The following is a 19,728-nucleotide window of genomic DNA, read 5'->3' as shown; positions in this document are numbered from 1 at the left end:
TGGTGGTCTGCGGAGCTGAGGCCGTTAGTGTGCAAACTGGTCTGACGTGCGATGTCACCTCGGTGTCGCGTGAGTGTAGAGGAATGTTCTCCGTAAGGGTCCCAAAACATCTGACATCATGAAAAAAAAGAATCCAAGAGATGTTTCCCAAATTGCTCTATATCCGCATTTCACTTTTTACTCAAATACAGACGATCCAATCCATTTTGGGTCCGACAAAATCAGAAGCTGACTTCGACAGCAAACGTGGGGAAATAAATGAGGAATTACACGGAATGACTTCTTACCACTAATCCACCAAGACTGCCCTGAAACACCCTTCTTTAACTTCATTAGCAGTGCGGTTCAAATTCGATTGATTAGGAGACCAGTGCTGTTTGGGAGGCAGACGCTTCGGTCATTCGTTATCTTTATTCCACAGTTTATTTTCCTTCAGAAGGAAGTACTTCTCAGGTCCAGATGCCAGATAGAATGGATGAGCACGGTTGTTCCTCATTAGCGTATGCAAACGTTAGCTCTTGGTTGGAGTAGCTTTCCAGACACAACGTGCATGCAATGGTAGCGACTAAGCAACCCGCCTACAGACTTATTAACAGACTTGTGTGTTCCCTCACTCAATTGTCTGAGTTCAACACAGCGAATTAAGAAAAACAGATCTGCGTTGACTACAGAGGCCCATGCACGCCACACACGAGGCAAAGGAAAAGCAACAAATCAACAAGTAATAGAAGTACAGGATCAAACGTAAGGGCTCAAACGTAAGGTGTTTCCTGGCCTCATTGTCAAAGCCTCCGAGCATTACAGAGTCAAAATATACAATAAGTAAAGAAAAAATACGAACCCCTCTACCCCCCAAAACAAAACCAATTCATTTCTAACCAATTACACAACAACTGCATTTCTCTTTCATCTTAATACAGTGAGCAGAAAATAAATCACATTGGTACTTTTATTCTTCAATATCATCCCAAAATGTCCCAATTTCCCAAAAGTGAACGGTGACAGAAACTTTTATGTTGTGCCAAAAGTCACCTGACAAGGTCAACGGGTGGATGTCCCATTTTGGAACCAAACTCTTCAGTTTGAGTTGATGTTGCACGCATTGTTCGGATTTTTAGAAAATCCTTCTCAGTAGCTTTCAATGTAATCAGCCCGTTCTTGTTCTAGAGGGCATTTTAGGACCTTTGTTGAAGGTAGAGGAGTGTTGAGCCAGTACGTAACAATGATCCCTTTACTGTGTCATAGTGCGGAGTTTTGCTATGAATGCTGGGCGAGATTCTGAGACAAATGTTCAGTTTTAGAGTTTCATTTTTATTTTTTATTATTACTTCAAACCATTTTGTCAGTCCTTACTTAACTCTGGCATTTATAGAAATGAAGTACAACTTCCAAAAGTAAATAAAAAAACAAAAAACAGAAGTCCTTCTAGAGTTTTAGCTGGTGACCTACAAAGCGACGACGGACTGTGTGAGAGAGAACGAGAGAGTTTGGTGGCCCGCCTATGAATAGTTGGACAAGACCTGCGCCCCCGACTCGGCAAACCGAACCTGTGACGCCTCAGTTTCACGACGATCTCTCTCACCACCGATCCGACGGTGACCGCCATTTGTAATGCTGCCGGGAACACTCATAATACAGTTTGACTCGGTGGTGTAATTCAACTCCTTGGGGATGCCCCCCCCCCCCCCCCCCCCCCACACACACACACCCTGCAGCAGTAATGCATGGAATACACAGCAACCTGATAAATAACAAAAGCAGGGAACATTGCAAATAAGACTCTCCAGGGTAAATGTACGCCGTAAAGGGCCATAGCAGGCGGAGGCTGTGGGGAGGGGGGGAGGCCTTCGCCGGTAGAATCGGCGACAGCAGCAAAGCTCACGTGAGCGCACCGACCGAGGGTGCGGAGGCATTTCAAGTCGAACGCCAAACCGAAGGCACTGAGACATGACGATTGTGGCGGGCTAGCTGTCAGCAGACACAGCATAGCATGACGCACAGTGTCCAGCCAGAATTAGTTTGTTTAAAAGCATGCTGGTAAATGCATGCAATGTTAAAAAAGAAATATTCAGTATGTCACTAAGCTGCACAGACTCTGTGGTGGCCATGGTAATGGTTAAATACACATGTAACTCCAATGGCCTCCAAATTCTATTTTAGACCATGGAGAAGCTTTATAATGCATACTGCATTGTGATGTTGACGATTTTTTAGCAAACCTCAGCCGACTCACTCACACTGCAGTGATTGTCTAAACACAGATCTTTTTCTTCTTTTCTTTTTTCAAATGATAGTTTTTCTTTTTTAGGAATTCTACGGGGGTTCAGATTTTTTCACATATCCAGTTTATAATGAGAATATATTGTTTTTCCTGGCTTACTTTGTAAGTATTTAATATGTTTTGCATCAAAAATATGGACCTTTGTCCAGCCACTCACCATCGCAATAGATTTCATCCCTTTGACGTTTTGGAGGTTTCGGGTTAATGGAGCAGTTCAACATTTTGGGAAGTACGCTTAGTCCCTTTCTTGGCGAGAGTTAGACACAGCGGCCGGTTAGCTTAGCTTAGCACAAAGCCTGGAAATAGGGGCAAATTGATAGCCTGGCTTTGCCCAAAAGTAACAAAATCCGCCTACCGACACCTCTAGTTTTCCCATCTTACTGCTAAACTAAGCTAGCTGCCGGTTCTGGCTTCATGTTTTCCGTACAGACATGAGAGTTGTATCAATCTGTCTATTCTAACCCTCAGCAAGAGAGCAAATAAGCCTGTTCCCAGAAAATGTCCAACTGTACTTTATAGTTAAAGTTCCATGATTCAGTCTCATTTTATGCTGCCGCTCATGTTTTATGAGTGAAATCCTTTGCAAACGGTGGAATCTATCTTGGTCACATGATGTATTTAGTTTAGCACTTCAATGAACTCATAGTGTAACATTCAAACTATAGATTGATGATGCTGCAGCATCATGAATAATATAGAGAATATTCTATAAAATAGGGAAAAAACAGGCAGTTGTCTGAGAATGTCTGAGATCACCATTGGACCTACATTCAACACAGAGCCGTGCCAGACCAGACTAATGTCTGCTGGGTGGGATGTGAACCAAGAGAGCACGAATACAGATTTTCAGCACAGCTGTGAGACTTAAAAGTCGAGCACCGGTTAGTGTTGGAAACCGTCTTTGCGCTTAACATTTGACTGATTGGCTCCTAGCAGGACATTCAGGACATTACGCCAAGAGCTTCTGACGGGGAGGAGGGTGTTAACTAACACTGGCCACCATCTCCTCCTCAGTAACCCCCCCCCACCCCCAAGCAGGTGGCGCTGTCTTTGATATGCGTAACGTCCAGTGTGTCATAGTGCCGACTCCTCTGTACATAATAGTGCCATACAAGTGCCAAAGTGACACCATAGAAGTGTTCTGTAATGTCCTGCGGAGAGCTTCGTCTCACCCCGCTGGAGCTCACAGCAGATCCTCCAGCTGTATGTAGCCTTTCTGTGATATCCCTCCACTTACTTTCACCATATCATACAAAAGTGTCCCAAAAAACATATTGCCTATAAAATATTGTATATGGGTCTAGATAACAGTATTATTTAGGATGTAATAACTGTTAATATGTAGGACTTTTCTACTAGTGAAGGTACTGTCTAATTTAGATTAATCTGTCTTTCCATCAGTGGCAACGCTGATAACTGTTTGTTGCTTTGGTCCAAATAAAAACGACACTTTGCTTGAAATAAGTGGCACCAATGTTGAGCCGTAGCCTGACATTGTACAGTAGACGAGGCCGACTGTAGATTATCAGCCGGACTTCACTGATAGCGGTCCTGCACCTGTGCCTGGGTACTAATTTCTCCTCGGAGACCTCCTGACGTTGTGCCACATCAACCCGTGCACTGTAACGTTCAACACTAGCAAAGAAAAAGCCAACGTGTTCTCGGGGTCCGTGTAACGCGGAGGCGAGCGTGACGGCGCTTGCTTGACCTTGTATTCACCTGCGGCGACAGGACTGTTTTTGCCTTGTGATGAGAAAATAACGTTGGAGCATAAATGTGTTGTTTTTTTTCTCTTTATTTTTTTTACATTTTTTTAAAATCCTATTTCTCTCATTATTCTCTTTTGATGACCTTGCCTTGTGGTAACAGCCGGTTGACTTTTATAGCGGATCTTCAGTGACAGAAGTATTGACGTGTGAAGAGTTTGCTGCCAAAATATGACATTTATGGGCAAAAAAAACAACAACTCTTGAGGTTTATCATTCAAGAGACATTTTGACATCAGTGGACAGTTATCCTGTAAATAGGCCCATCATTTGTTTTCGTTGCTATTAATTATTTCTTACGGACAGCCACTTTTTTGTAAATGATGGATGTTATTTTGGAAGCAAACTCTTCATATGCAGTGAGATAATCCTTTGGTTTGAGCCTTCAGGCAGCATGTTGCCTTTGATTAAAGTGAGACCATGTGCTAACCATGTTAGTGAGGGTTTTGAAGTGATGTGTTTGCTTATGCTGTGGGTGGTATTCCATGTGTGGATGTCATGGCTCTATGCAGAGGACCTTTGAAAAGAAAAGGGCATTGAAATAAGAAAATATCACCTATATTTTCAAAGCATCCACTAAAGGTTTTTAGATATGCTCGATTGCTTCTTTGGAATTCTTTTCTTTTTTCTTTTCTTTGGATAATATGAATTTATATCTAAAAGCTTTATGTTCTGTATATTTCTTGGAAAAAGATTACATGATTGTATGTTTATTGTAAATACATTAAATATACTATTTTTGTTTTTAATATGACATTTTCTGCATGAGAACTATCAACAAATCGATGACGATTTCGCAGGTTGATTAGATCACATTGTCTCTTCGGGGTCCATTGAAATATCAGTTTGAATTTTCAATATGTCAGAATCACATCAACGTTCAGCCAACAAACGCCTGCACCGTTAAACCAGCCAGACATATTTCTTACCAGACGGTTACACGTCAAAATGGTTAGTAGTGCAGAACAACAATGAGTCTGCATTCATGCCAATATCTCTTTGAGACTACTTGCTTTCAGCTGAATACTGACATCCGCATGTTAACATTCATATAAGGACAATGAACATGCGTATATGACAAGCAGTTAAACATTGTTCCTGTTCACTAACATTTGCTAATCAGCACGAAACACAAAGTACAGCTGAGGCCGGTGGGGATGTTCAATTACAGATACTTTTGTCATAAACCAAAGTATTGGACAAATTAGTGAGCATGAATATTTGTACCAAATTTAATGACATGTGGCTCAAATTCCCAATGTCCCCAGAGGATTGGTACTCTGGGGACCATGAATGTCTGTACCGAATGGCACGGCCATCCATCTAATAGTTGTTTAGATATTTCGGTCTAGGCCAAAGTGGACGACCCACCGACAAACCATGCCTAGAGTCGCGGGGCTAAAACCAGGAGAGCAGAAATACAGAAGTAGCAATATTTAGCCAGAGGCTAATGAATTAGCCGCCCTGTGTATGCTTCATCCACTAATGGGGGTTGAGACCCCACAAGTCGCCACCATTTGAGGGGTTTTGAGCTGAGCTAGAAAAGAAGAAAATATATTTTAAACAATTTTTTCTATTTATTTATTTGTACACCTTTTTCAAATCTTTGCGTGAAACACTCAATCATTTACCTTCTCAGGACTCTAAAAAGATATAATATTCTTAATTCTATTAGTTTTTGTGTGCAGTTTTCTGTGTGACATGGAGATAAATGCTTGTGATAAAGGGCTGTATTCACTCGCCGAATGCCCGGTCAGAAGGGGCGAGGGGTCATATTTGATTTTTTTTTCTCCTCTAAACGCACTGACAGAAGAAGATAAATCCTGACATGGGTTTAATTGAAATGTGCTTGTGCTTTGCCATGATCTATTTTCCTGTCATCCAAGCCCTGTGTTTATCCCCAGGCCTCCGCGCCGCGCCGCGACCGTCAGTGGAGATAATAACCGGGGTTATGGATTGACCGGGGGATCACCTTGTACCGCTGTTTGGAAGGGAGCGATGCATGTGTTCGGGGCCAGGTCGCAGCGTTGCTTTTAATGCGAGAGCCAGGGCTGAGAGCGCTCCTGTTTCTCGAGTGCAGATGGGGTCTCGCCGGGGCCACGGTGCAGTGAAATGGAAAGCATGCCATTCCCTGTTCCGCTTGATGCCGAGTGACTCTGAGAGGTTGTGTCATGTTCCTTGGCTATTGACTCAATGACTTGGGACTTCACGATGAAAGCCTGAACCCGTGCGCGCTCTCTGCGCGCTGACAGAGAAATGTGTCTTCCACTTGTCTTCACATTGACCCGAGGACTCCGCTGAACTGACGTGTCCGCATCCCCAAAGTCTCACCTCCTGGACCCAGAAGTGACCTTTCCACGACCTTGCCTGTCTTTCACGCTCTGTTAGCCGTGGGCCTGGCTGCTATCGAAACAATTCACCGAACGTGTGGTTTTTATTTATTTTCTTACTGATATACCTATGGATTACCTGTCTGTGACTGTCAACCTATTCAGCTTCCGCTACATGGTTGACATGGCGGGGAATTCCGCACATTATTCATCGCTGTCACAGTGGGTTCGAAAGTCAAGGCACGGAGTTAAGCACAGGCCATTAGCTGGAGCAGAAATGACAGCTCAGAGAGCCAGACCTTCATGGCCGCCTCTGCTCTCCGGTTCATCCTCAAGACAAAATCACCATATGCCCTTCATTTGTTGGAAGAAAATGTGGATATCTGGAATTGTCCGGCTGCGAATAAATGATGATGTATCACTCTTTACAATGTATGCTTAAAGGATTATTCTGCATATATCCCTAATGTCTTGTCCCGTGACGTGGCTCCGACAGCTGACCTGATTTATTGCAAGGTTCCCTGCATTGTTAAAAAAAAAAACTATCTCTGACTCGGTGACAACGGCCCAATTATCCCTTTCATGCAGAAAAGGTCCATGTACAAAAGATGCTGTGAATTGCAAATCCAGCTGCTGCCTGTCCTTGCTCTCCTCTAATCTAATAATGTGATCCATCATTTCAGCAGCGACGGCTTTGCACCCGGGCTTGGAAAAGAATCCCACAGAGGATTAGTATTAAGATGTTTGCATATCCATATACGCAGTCCTGAGAGGCTTTATGGGGGAAACATGTTAATAATAATGTGTCACTTCATGCCTTCACATTTACATGTCCGGGACTAAAATAAGGCCTTTCTTGTTTAGATATTTCTCGACTAAACTGTTATCGGGGGGGTCAGTAACCTTACAAACACGCTCTCGGCATCCATAACCAGCATAGATGACTTAATTAAATTAAAAAAGCACTGCTGTTTTAGGCAGGAAAAAAAGAAAAACCTGTAAAACCCGGTGTTTCCTGCTGAGTTGTAGTGGCGCTGTTGGTTGAGGGATGGTCCCGCAGCAGAATCATCCATTACCCTGATGAGCCCACAGCCCCTGAGCTACGACAGCACAGCCACACGATGAGCGAGACAGGCGACTGCCACGATTTGTTCCGCTAAAGCATTCATCACACTAATTACCCATGGTGCCAAGCAGCTCCTGTAGCCCGGTGAAGCTTTGGCTGCTCGTTTGGAGCCGAGGTGAGGACGGGAAAAACCTTGGATGAGTCTAAACAGGAGGCTGTCCTCTTTTTCCTGTCTCTCCTGCACATAATTAGCTCAGCACTGCAGCAACGTGACAAATTGGAATGATGAATCTGGCCTCTATGAATAGATACAAATACATGATCAATCAAAAAGAAATGCCGGACGGTGTTCCCAGTCCGAGGAAATGTGCCGCTGTGAAGGACAAAAGAAGTGTCTTTGCTTTGAATGACATTTGGTCGGTAGAAAAGTAAGAGAAGGAGGGCTTGTGTCTTTGTTGGGCTTTTTGCCTGCAAAGATGAAGACACAAGTCGGTGTTAAGAGAGTGGTGCTGAGAAAAGTGGCTGGAAAGTCTCACTGTTTCATCCCTTAAATGCCTAATTAAAATCATTATATTGTAATCATCCGTGCATTATGTCTGTTTTAAAGGACTATGCAACCTGCCTGTCTGCTACTGTTTCCCAAATGCAGACAGATGCAAATGGACCCTCTCAGAGGCTCTCTGAATTAAAGTCATTTATGCCATCTGACCTTGAAAAGCACCAAGAAAAACTTGTGTTTGTTTTTTTCGCTGGTTTCCTTCAGGCACACCTCCAACTGTCCATGTCCCTTCTGGCCTCCTGGCCTACAAACAGCTGTAACATCCAGTACATCCCAAAGTCCCAAGACCTCCCTGCCGTGGCCACCGACCAACACCAAATCCCTCCTCACTGTCATACTTTGAGAATGTAACCCAATCATATTATTTGATACTATATTATAATTAATGCTCCCAATACATATTGGAATTTGGAACCAGCATAATTCAAAGTTTGTCATTTGTATTATCCTATCTAACTATCTTGTCTGAGTCTGTCTCTCGGAGTGGTGCCACTTAGCTACTAAGCTAAGCAACTTCACTAACTACTTAGGTACGGCAACATATATGGCTAGTTTGTAATTTAAGCAGATACTCGTACACATATGCAGTTATCAATTTAGTGGTTTCAGTTTTCATAAGGTGGGATAATCATTTATGGAGAGAAAATAAAATCAAACGGTTAATTGGTTGATGTCCATATCAGTCATTAAAAAAACCACAATACATGAAACACCACTGAACTACTATTTTGAAATAACCAGTTTTCTTATTTCTATACACAATCAACTTCCCCCAGTTTATAATGCCGATGATTGTATTTCTGCACGCATAGTGTACATGTTAACATGAACGTAATATTTGAAGTGCTGATGCTGCATCATTAGAGACAGAAAGCAACAACAGTCTGCCAATTAAAAAAAAAGAGTCTGATTTATTTCCTTGTGGAGGTTGTGTCTCAGTTCAAAGTTGAGTTGTTTTAATTTGATAATTTACTCAGCGATGTGGGTTAATCTTGTGCCAGATAATGAGTGCTGGTCTCAGTGAGGTCAAAGGTTAAGTAGGGCTTTGTACAAGTCCTAATGAGGATCCCTGCACTTCACCAGAATGTCTCCGTTCACAACTGGGAGGGCCGTTAGGGTTGCGTTATCATTGGACACTGACCTAAAGCACGATGTGCCTCTTAATCACGTAATTCCCCACATGGTTATTGGTGCAGCAGGCCAGAGGAGTCAGAGGTCAGCCGCTGGGGGTTCAGAGAAGGTTCAGTGGTCACAGGTAAAGTGATGGCTGAGGTGCACTAATCGAACTGACAGGTTATTGGTGCTGATGGCTGCAAGGGTAACATCAAGGAGCCTACCCTGCTCTCTTAAGCACCCGTTGTCAGATTTTTCTACAAGTTGAACACATAAATCTCGAATTTCAAATGACATTTTCTTTAGCGTCACTACTGTATACAGTAAACATACTGTAAAAACATCTATCGCCTCCCCACCGCCCTCAATATGGCGACGGCTTGCCTGGCGCGTTGCAGCTAACCGCGTGCAGCTAACAGCTAACAACGGCTACAGTGCCGACAGAGCTAACAGAGTGTTAACCCGGGGGAGAACCAGTGGACGAGCGCTACGCTTCCGTGACGGCCAGTGCAGAGCGGCAACCAGGGGCCGTGCTCACGCACACAAACAATGCACTAAAAGGAACCTGCAGTCGGCCCTGGCTATGTCAACAGAGCGTGGAGCAGCTTGGATTACGACACACACAGGGAGAGTGACTTCATTGTTTGCTGCTATATTAATGTTCTGAATGTCGTCTATGGAGGACCTTTAATCATAGTAAAACTTTAAATATAGAACATGAACGTGTTTGAAACAAAACTAAAGCTTTCAGAATTAGATGTAATCTCAAAGCCCCTACTTATCCATGGTCAACGCACACTGGTGTTTTCATTTACATCGACTGGATTAGGCCTCCCTCGGGACGGCGTGGGCGGGTACCAACAGCAGCTGATTGACATCTCCAACAGCTCTATGGTCACGTTTGATGAAACTGTTGAGGCCTGGTCACGTTACGTAAGACATTTACCTGCACTCAGCTCCGACAAAGGATCACAGACTGGAAACACTGAATGACAACGCCTGGTAGGGTGATAATGTATTAAATATAGCCCGATATCTAGTTTGAGAAATTCTCCGTTTCTTGGTCAATGTTGAACAAAGGTGAACTCTGACCTGCAAATTACAATAAATTGCACCAAAACAGGAAATGCTCACTTGAATTTGGGTTTAAAAAAAAATTAAAAACATATATATCTTTGGTCCAACCCCACCCCCACGATGTTTAATGTCAAACATTTGGTATACGTGTCATTGGTGTGAATTTGGATTCTGGTGTTGCACCGTGTATATATTTACCTTCTTATCTTCGACAACAGGTGATGCAGCATGCATTTCAAGATCAGCCGTCTCCCAGCTTTCTCTCGCTCACTCGTGCACTGCACCTTTAGTTCTGTTTGGTTTTATCGTAGTTAATTGCTTAACACCATACATCACACGTCAAGCCTATTCACACATCCACTGACACAACGCTGCAATCAATAACCATTACGCGTTAGTATTTAGTTTGATCGTCCCATGCAATCATGCGTTTCCCCTATGTTGTTGTTGCCTATGGTTATCTGTCCACCCAGTGTGTAACCGTCGGGCAGATACAGTGTCAGTACAGCAGATCTGCTCAAGATGGGAGGAATGGGGCAATGCCAGCCTCTGTGCTAGTCCTCTGGAAGAGACCCGAATAGGACACACACACACCTACAGGATGGTCGAACAAATATATATATATTTTTGGGAAATTAAGTAGTATCCTTGGCTTTTAGAGTCAATAGATGTAGTGTAATCTCATTATGTTAATGAGATAAACGGTTGCAATCTAAAAGTACACTGTAGCAGCCTCTCTCATAACCTCTGGCTGCATCTCAGTGTTACGGCATGTCACAACTCGGCATGGTGCCATTGGTTGGTGAGAGGAGGTAAAGAGCTTATAGCGGGGAGCCGTAATTCAACGATATGTTTACATGGCCACCTTGAAGGCTATAAAAGAATGTTGCAGGTCTCTGAGCAGCCAGCCAGCCGCTGCCTCCCACTGTGCCGTAAACAGTCGCATCCTGGTGGTTTTGCACACACAGCAGGTCTCTCCTGGCCATACTATCCCTCAACTTGTCTCCAATTAGCTAGCTTTCAGCTCCCCGTGTGTGATAAGTCTTAAAGGGCAACAGATCACACAAAACAGTGTGTGTGTGTGTGGTGGGGGGAGGGGGTTATCTTCTTTAAACTCCCAAATCTGTCATTAATGTTAACTGAACTTGCCTCTCGAGAGTGCAGTGAATCAAACGTGGAGGAATGCATCATCACCCATCCAGCGTGGTAAACACTTTAGCCTTGACCTTCCACTGTTGATTGGTCTTGGACGTCAGCCATGTGTTTTGTTAGCAGGCAGAGCTGAGCTTGTTTTTGTGTGTGCGAGCATTCACTGGAAGACTGCAGAGCTGGCCGTCTGGAAGAACGTGACGGCGCACGGGGCCTCTGGACTCATGGAGCATGAGTCAGCAGTGAAATGGCCGCACGGACATCTTCACATGGCGATGACTTGCTTCCAAGCGCCTCTGTGAACATCAAGATAATTGAATCTTTGAAAACCCCGAAATAAAATACGTAAATGGACAGGAATCAGTCTTGGTGGCGTGAGACGGAAGCACATCAGGGGCTAAAAGTAGTGGAGACACAGATGGCAGGCACTCGAGGACAACATATGACATCAGTGCAAAAATAGTGTGGAATTTCTACGTGCAATCGTGCATTTTGACCTGCAGTCAGTTAGTGCGGCTGTGTTGTGAAACTGGCCTATGGATAAGATCGGACTGATATTTAGATTTTATTTTTTTATGCTGAACAATGATTTTGTTTTGCTCTTTTGGGGTTTGACATGTGAATGCAGTGTATTTGGGTATTACCAACATCTTTTGAATTATAGTAGGAGCGGGGAAAAGCAATTACACAATATATCGCAGGAGAAGTTTTCTCTTTTCGGTTAAAACGGTAAGCAGCATATTTATTAGTGTAATAAATAACGTCAGAATTTACTAAAACAATCATTCATTTTCACCAACACATTGTTAAATGGAAATTGAAAAGTGGACTATGTTCTGATTAAATCCTTAAAATTACCAAATTAAAAAACTATTAATCAGACAAACAGAAAAATCCCGCTATATTATTTCTCCCCTCTTGATTGACAGGTCAATATGCTAACGTGCATATACTGCAACAAAGACGGGAGGGGAGACGTGAACATAATATCCACATGCACACTTGAAATAACACACGCGTTAAGTGTAAAAAGTAATAAAAAGGAAATGTCCTGTGCAATTTACTCATGACACTAGGTGGCATCAAATGACTGCAGTTAGGATCTGCTGCCTCTGTGTGAGGCTCATAAGGCGTGAGGTAAAACTATGTCCTCTGGTTATTAAATATATTTGTTATTTGACCGAATCACCGCACACATCTGAAGTCAAGCAGCCGCCAGTCCACATAAAACCCCCCAAAAAAGCGAGAGAATGAGAGAGAAGACGACTAGAAAAAGAAAAGGGAGAAAAAAAGAGCGTGGAGAGGGGGTGGGGGGGACGCTATGTAAGTCATGGAGAGTCAACGGAAATCCAACCGGAGCCCGAATCTCCTCGCGTCGGCCCCGCCCCCAACCCCCCGACGTCACCGAGTGGCAAGCACGTGACGCGCGGACGTACCACTCTCTTCCTCCGTCCCGGGAGCAAAGCATCATCAAAATCATCAAACCATCGCCCCGTCTCTCTCCTCCGCTGTCTTTTTTTTTTAAATAAATGTAACTTGTGACTGATCGGCAGAGCAGGGAGCGTCAGGGAAGCCTGGTCCGGCGACACCACCTCTGATGAAGGCTCTGCTCGGCGAGCTTGTCTAAAGCTGGACACACTGGACAGAAAGGATCAGAGTATCTATATATATTTATATTTGGGGGATAACATTACAGTCCTCCGTGGATGTCGGCTCCGTGCTGCCTGTCTTCATTCCCCCCGCTGTGGATGTTCCAGTGCATTATCTCGGTCTGAATGAAGCTTTTCTTTTTTTCGGATCTCCACGGCGCCGACGCTGTTTCTGGGTGACTGCCGGCTCTTTACTTGTGAAGTCGCGCGTTATAATCCCATTGCCGTTATCTTATGAGCTCCATTCATTGGGTTTCAGGCGTCACTTGTATTTAATTTTGTCAAACAATGCCGCGGGTTTCTTGAACGCGTGTTAGTAATTGGCGAGGACAAATAGTGCGCGTTCATTAAAGCGTAAAAAGAGGACAGTTGGTTCGCCCCACAAAGTTTCAGAGACTGTCGACATGGCGATGGTGGCATGGAGAAACACCGAGGGCGTCGGGGACGCGCAGGGGACCCTCTCCTCCCCGGTCGCATCGCTGTCTCTGCCCGCGGAACTGACGGCGCACATGAACCCGGTGTCCTCCCTGGAAATACCCTCCTCGGCGGCGGCGGCACACCAGGGCGCACCGCCGCCCAATGCGTCCGGCATCGCCGCCGCGACCACCACCGTCAACAATAACAACAACAACACGTCCTCGTCCTCGTCCTCGTCCTCGTCCATGGACAAGCAGCAGAGCCAGCACATCGAGTGCATCGTGTGCGGGGACAAGTCCAGCGGGAAGCACTACGGACAGTTCACGTGCGAGGGATGTAAGAGCTTCTTCAAACGCAGCGTCAGGAGGAACCTGTCCTACACCTGCAGGGCCAACAGGACCTGTCCCGTAGACCAGCACCACCGCAACCAGTGCCAGTACTGTCGCCTCAAGAAATGCCTCAAAGTCGGCATGAGGAGGGAAGGTACGGGCTGGCGTCCTCCTGTTGTTGCTCTCGGTATAATCACATCGTATTATCCAGCACCACACGGTTTAGGACACTGGTTTCCCTTTCCACTTAACGCATTTAGCGAGATGGTTTATCTTGACCACACGGCAGTAAAGTGATATAAATGTCGTGAATTGCTACATATGTGTATAGCCTAGCTAATGTCTACATAATTCATTCCTGGACACAGTTCGTGTTGCATTTGTCTTATCGGTGGTACTGGAGAAATATCAATATATTTATGTGTATATATATATATATATATATATATATATATATATATATATATATATATATATATATATATATATATGTTCCGCTAATACTAATCAAATCAGACTATTTATCTGAGGCAGACTCCTCGTCTCCATGCTAGCCTTCGTATTTATAGCCTGCTGTGACGTTGCAGAGATTAATGTTAACGTTACCCTAGCATCTCGTAGCATGGCTAGTTGCTGCTCGCGTTAACGTCCGTCCTACGCGGAGCCATTGTGTGGCTCCCCCGGAGCAGAGCCGCTTCACGTGTCACAGCAATTAAATTCGACATTAATTTCGCCGCATATTGGTTACATGTTTGTGTGTTTTTTTTCCTTCTGTTTCTTTCGTTTTATTTATGGTTTTAGAGTGCGTGCTGTTCTAGATTATGTGTGCACTGTGCGCGCGCGCGCGTGTGTGTGTGTGTGTGTGTGCGCTTGTTTATTATAATCTATGGTGGTCGTACAGGCCCAACAGCCCGTGTAGCCTATACCGTTGCTGCTTTTCTCGGAAAACATAAATAAATGAAGGGCATTCGAGAGTTTTAAGGACAGTTTTATTGCACAGTTTTTTAATCAAGTTGAATGTACAGTTTTTAGCACCGCACATTTAGGAGGAAAATACAAAGAGGGGCTCACGGTCGGTGGGCTCAGGCTCAAGTAACTCGACATAAAGTAACGTTATAGGTCGAATTCATGAAGAGACATGATTTCGAGACGAAAACGCGACACTTTAGGCCTTTTGTGGATTTAAAACCATTTGAGAAGAGGCAGCCGAGCGACATTATCTGCAGGTTCGTGGCCTAGAAATAGGATCCACGAGCAGCGAGCTGAATTTGACTTTTCTCTCCAGCAGCTGTCCACTGCACCTATTCGTGTTCATTCGTGAGCAGCTAGTGTACCACATTCACCATATACATTAATTATAACTAAGAGTCTAGTTGACATATATGATGTCATGTACTGTGTTTTCCCTGCAAATGCCATATATGGTGTATCAATCGCCTTCTAGCTTGATTTGACATTTCTGCTGTGTTTTTTTTCTTATTTCTTTCTATGCAGCTGTCCAGAGGGGCAGACTTCCTACCCAGTCTTATCACGGCCAGTTTGCTCTGACAAACGGAGACCCCTTGCAGTGTCATTCCTATCTATCGGGATACATCTCTCTGCTGCTGCGGGCCGAGCCCTACCCGACCTCCAGGTTCGGCTCCCAGTGCCTGCAGGGCAACAACATCATGGGCATCGAGAACATCTGCGAGCTGGCCGCCCGGATGCTCTTCAGCGCCGTGGAGTGGGCCCGCAACATCCCTTTCTTCCCGGACCTGCAGGTGACGGACCAGGTGGCCCTGCTGCGCCTCACGTGGAGCGAACTGTTCGTCCTGAACGCCGCGCAGTGCTCCATGCCCGTGCACGTCGCGCCGCTGCTCGCCGCCGCCGGCCTCCACGCTTCCCCGATGTCCGCGGACCGGGTGGTGGCCTTCATGGACCACATCCGGGTCTTCCAGGAGCAGGTGGAGAAGCTCAAGGTGCTGCACGTGGATACTGCGGAGTACAGCTGCATCAAGGCCATCGTTCTGTTCACCACAGGTAAACGCTCCTTCTCCGCACGCGAACACGGACGCCCGGATGTTTGAAGCAAAAGCCCTCCATCTTTGTTACGGTGATGTGTGTGTGGCAGTGGTTGCGGTGCAGTAAATAGCACGATATCCAGTCAAAGCATGAACCAAAAAATGTGTTAAAGTAAAAAAAATAATATATATATAAATACATAAATAACCCCACAACATCACCCAAAACCGCATCGTGCTTACATTGAAAAATGATTGAACAATTACCATTTAGTTTTTTTCAGAAAAGCGTTACTTATAAAGACCGTCTTATTGGAACAATATAACGACATGTCGGGGTAGTGGGAAACAAAAGCTGGTTACAAAATGTTTAACAAAAAGAAAAACAATGGAAATATCAGTTAAAGTACATATTTACTGTGTACCTGTCAATATTTCCAAATAAAAAATACATTAAAAAAAATAAAATTATATATATATATATATATATATATACTTTAACACAAATTGTTCGTTTTCTCAGAAAATTATGGATACCCTGTTTCAGAGCAGTAATGAAATGTTTATATTCGTGAAATGCGCCAAAATGAAAATTAATATTTTGGGATCAAGTTTAAATTCTGTACGCTAAGGGTTAACCTCTGTTTTATCTATTTTAGTGTGAAAGATAAAATATTAAATTTAAAAAACGTTTTAAATGCACACCATTGTTTTATTTAGTTTTTCTGCAAATTTCGATTTGATCTGAACTCTGACCTCCAGAATCACTATGAAAGCCAAAAGTGAAAGTAATATATATATATATATTTCCTCATATCATTTATTGGCTAGTGACCACAATGACCTATGAGCTCATGCAGTGTGTCAGCCCTTAAAGGAACAGAGTTAAGTTCATCATTATCATGAAGTGAATTATTATTATAATTATTATTATTATTATTATTATAGCTCAGTAACTTTAAATTAGTTTTTGTGTTTTTACAAACTGCATCTAATCCCAGCAGCCCCTGAGAAATATAACACTTTGAATGAATCACAGTAGCCAAATAAAAACAGGGTTTTACCATTTGACTGTAAAACCCCATGAGCTAACATTTTACTCCATGAGCTAACGTTTTATTACATTGTTGCCTCATATAAAATATGCATCAGCAATCAAATAGACTGTTTGATCTTATTGACCAGTTTGTTATTATTTACGTTTCAAATATCAAGCATTACAATTTCGGAAGTTAATCTGTAGGCTTTACATTGTGCGTTAAATTATTTATCTAATAATGAATCCAAATAATCAAGTAGGGAAAAATATTCTTCATTGAAACAAAATGTATCTTTACTACTTTATTACTTCAAACATGAATTACGAAATTAAATGTAAATACATGATTTATTTGTATTATATTTAAATTGTTAGACCTTTTCAATTTGCTTTACAGCTACTAAACTACCTGGGAGGCTGGCGGTTAGAGCCTTTTAATAACATTCATAACGGTGATTTGATGGCGGGGTCATTAGCAGTATCAAAAGGATGAGTAGCAGCAGAGTTATAAAAAAAGATCTCCTGTGTAGGTCTATTTCAGACCTCATGAGCACATCTGAACACGTGTCTTTAAACTGGGACACAGTAACAGTTCTTTAACCCCTGCTGCCATCCGGCCTGCAGCGTTACAGTACAAACAGAGGCGTCTGCTGTGTGTAGAAACACACGGGACCTAACTCCGCCTGCGCTCTGATACACATCCATACGGTTTCCCTTATTTCTGGTTCTGAACATAATTCTTTTTAAAGATTTGACAGGAGCAATAGCTCCATCTTTCATCCCTGACGGCATGAAGCTGATGAGATAACAATGCCTCTCGTTGACAGACAACTGTATTTGTGTTTAATTGCCTCCGAGCAGCTGTTTTTACCATAGCAGATTTGACTGATTTGGGGTACGCTTTGTGTACGTGCTGTCTGCATCTGTCACCATCTCACCCAGATCTACTCTGATCTGCTGATGCTAAGATAATAAACTAGTTCAAGCCAGCTTGTCCGCAATCCTGCCCCTTCCTTTAATAACTTGATCAGGGATGTAGTAAGTAAATCGAGTAGAAAACGATAACGTCCAGGAGAGAAACGTAAGGATTTCTGTCAGAAAATATAATTGTTTGTTGTGTTTTTTTGCCTTGTGATGGTCACAGTTGACCGACACTACACCAACCCCTCATTGTTCTTCCCCATGCGGCTGTGTGTTGTAGTCACTCCAATACGAACACAGTAGGCAAAATAACAGCATCATTGAACTATTAACCATTTTTGCAATTCGTACCGCTTCTTTTCCTCTCCTGTGTTTTTTAAAATTAATTTAATGAATGAATTAATTGTTTTGTCTCCCCTCTCTGTCTGTAGATGCCTGTGGTCTGTCGGACGTGACGCATGTGGAGGGTCTGCAGGAGAAATCCCAGTGTGCTTTAGAGGAGTATGTGAGGAGCCAGTATCCCAACCAGCCGAACAGGTTTGGAAAGCTGCTGCTCCGCTTGCCTTCCCTCCGCACCGTCTCTTCCTCTGTCATAGAGCAGCTTTTCTTCATCCGTCTCGTGGGGAAAACGCCCATAGAAACTCTGATAAGGGACATGCTGCTGTCCGGGAGCAGCTTCAACTGGCCGTACATGCCTATACAATAGAGGAGAGGGCTGCGGCGGTGCGCTTCTGAGGTCAGGAAAAGGTCCCACACCTCAGATCAAGTCATTTCAGTGCGGCGTAAAAACGCTGTTTTGCTTGGAGAAGAGGGAGAGAGAAAAAAAACCTGCCAGTGGAATGAGATAGTTACAGGTATTTCAAACGTAAGACAAATATCAGAGTTAATCATTTTCTTACACTGGACCAACTGCCACTTCCCCCGAGGAGTTCTCTTTCTTTATGCTGCATTGTGTCCCTGTGTGTCTACAACGGTCCCCTGCAATGAGTTAACCTTTTTACCGATGTTAAACGATTTGTCCCCACTGGCAGAATTTTTGTTTTGTTTTTACTTGTTCAAGGAGAAACAACTTTTCATTGGATGAAAATGACTGGTCATGACGGACATTTCTTCTTCTTTTTTTTCCCGCAACGTGGAGGCCATTCACGAGTCTATGGTTTTGGGATAACAAACAATATTTATTGGACCCTGTGTGTATATTTATCGTGCTTGTAAATTATGTTTTGGCTCCTTTTTTAAATGTTTTCCGTATTTTTGCCCCGGCCAGTGAGAAAACTGCAGGGATTGTTTTGTGTCGATCTGTTGTTTTTTTTGGTAGTTTTTTTTTGTTTGTTTTCATACCTTCCAGACATGGCACTTTGAACATTTCAGAAAAATTTCACACAGGCGTTTGAAGCCCAATGTCAACTGACTTTAACCTATTTGCTCATCTGTGTACAGACCGAATTGTGAGTGTAATGCTCTGTTTTAGTTACTTTGGAGTCTTTTTCTGTTTGCATTGTCGACATACAAAGAATGAAGAGACAAAGAGCAAATACATATTTGGAAAATGCACTTCTCATGATCAGTGTTAGGCTGCGCCCAGTAATGCATTACCCCACACATAGTAATATCCTTACTTTCTTACGTTAGTACTTCCTTAAATATTTTAGTGAATATTTCCCCGCGGATTTAATTATTTCCACAATGTTTAATGTCTACTCTTTTTACCCTCTAAAAACAAATTTAAAAAACAGTTTTTCTCGTTTATTTCTCATTTTGCCATTTCTCATCTAAACTGAGAGATGACGACAAGAAGCTGAAGGTGAGATAGCTGTGAACGTTAATCCGACTTTTTCATATTTAGAGGGTTAAAATCGTATTATTTTGACTAGTAATGACATTACTTTACTGGATTAAAGATGAATGCATTACAAAAGTCATTAAATGATAGAGATTCATTAATGTTCTCGGGTCTTCTTCACTGACTGTCTCAGAGAGATTTTAAGAGCACTGGAGCAACGTATACTGTAACTACAGCCTCTTAACGGGA

At 43.3% G+C, this 19,728-nt stretch overlaps 1 protein-coding gene across 2 annotated transcripts; it reads left to right on the top strand.

The window, feature by feature from the left end:
* The first annotated feature begins 13,394 nt into the window (after positions 1-13,394).
* LOC117749166 (COUP transcription factor 2-like) lies at positions 13,395-18,402 on the top strand. 2 transcript variants are annotated; one of them, XM_034559399.1, is made up of 3 exons: positions 13,395-13,890; positions 15,231-15,755; positions 18,128-18,402. In XM_034559399.1, the coding sequence occupies exons 1-3, from the start codon at positions 13,395-13,397 to the stop codon at positions 18,400-18,402; spliced, it is 1,296 nt and encodes a 431-aa protein (XP_034415290.1). The 2 variants fall into 2 exon arrangements, with proteins under 2 accessions (XP_034415290.1, XP_034415298.1); XM_034559407.1 differs by having other exon boundaries at positions 15,213-15,755.
* The last annotated feature ends 1,326 nt before the right edge of the window (positions 18,403-19,728 follow it).

The sequence above is a fragment of the Cyclopterus lumpus genome, chromosome 3, assembly GCF_009769545.1.
Source record: "Cyclopterus lumpus isolate fCycLum1 chromosome 3, fCycLum1.pri, whole genome shotgun sequence".
Taxonomy (NCBI): Eukaryota; Metazoa; Chordata; class Actinopteri; order Perciformes; family Cyclopteridae; genus Cyclopterus; species Cyclopterus lumpus.
This window is presented reverse-complemented; position numbering and strand designations above follow the sequence as displayed.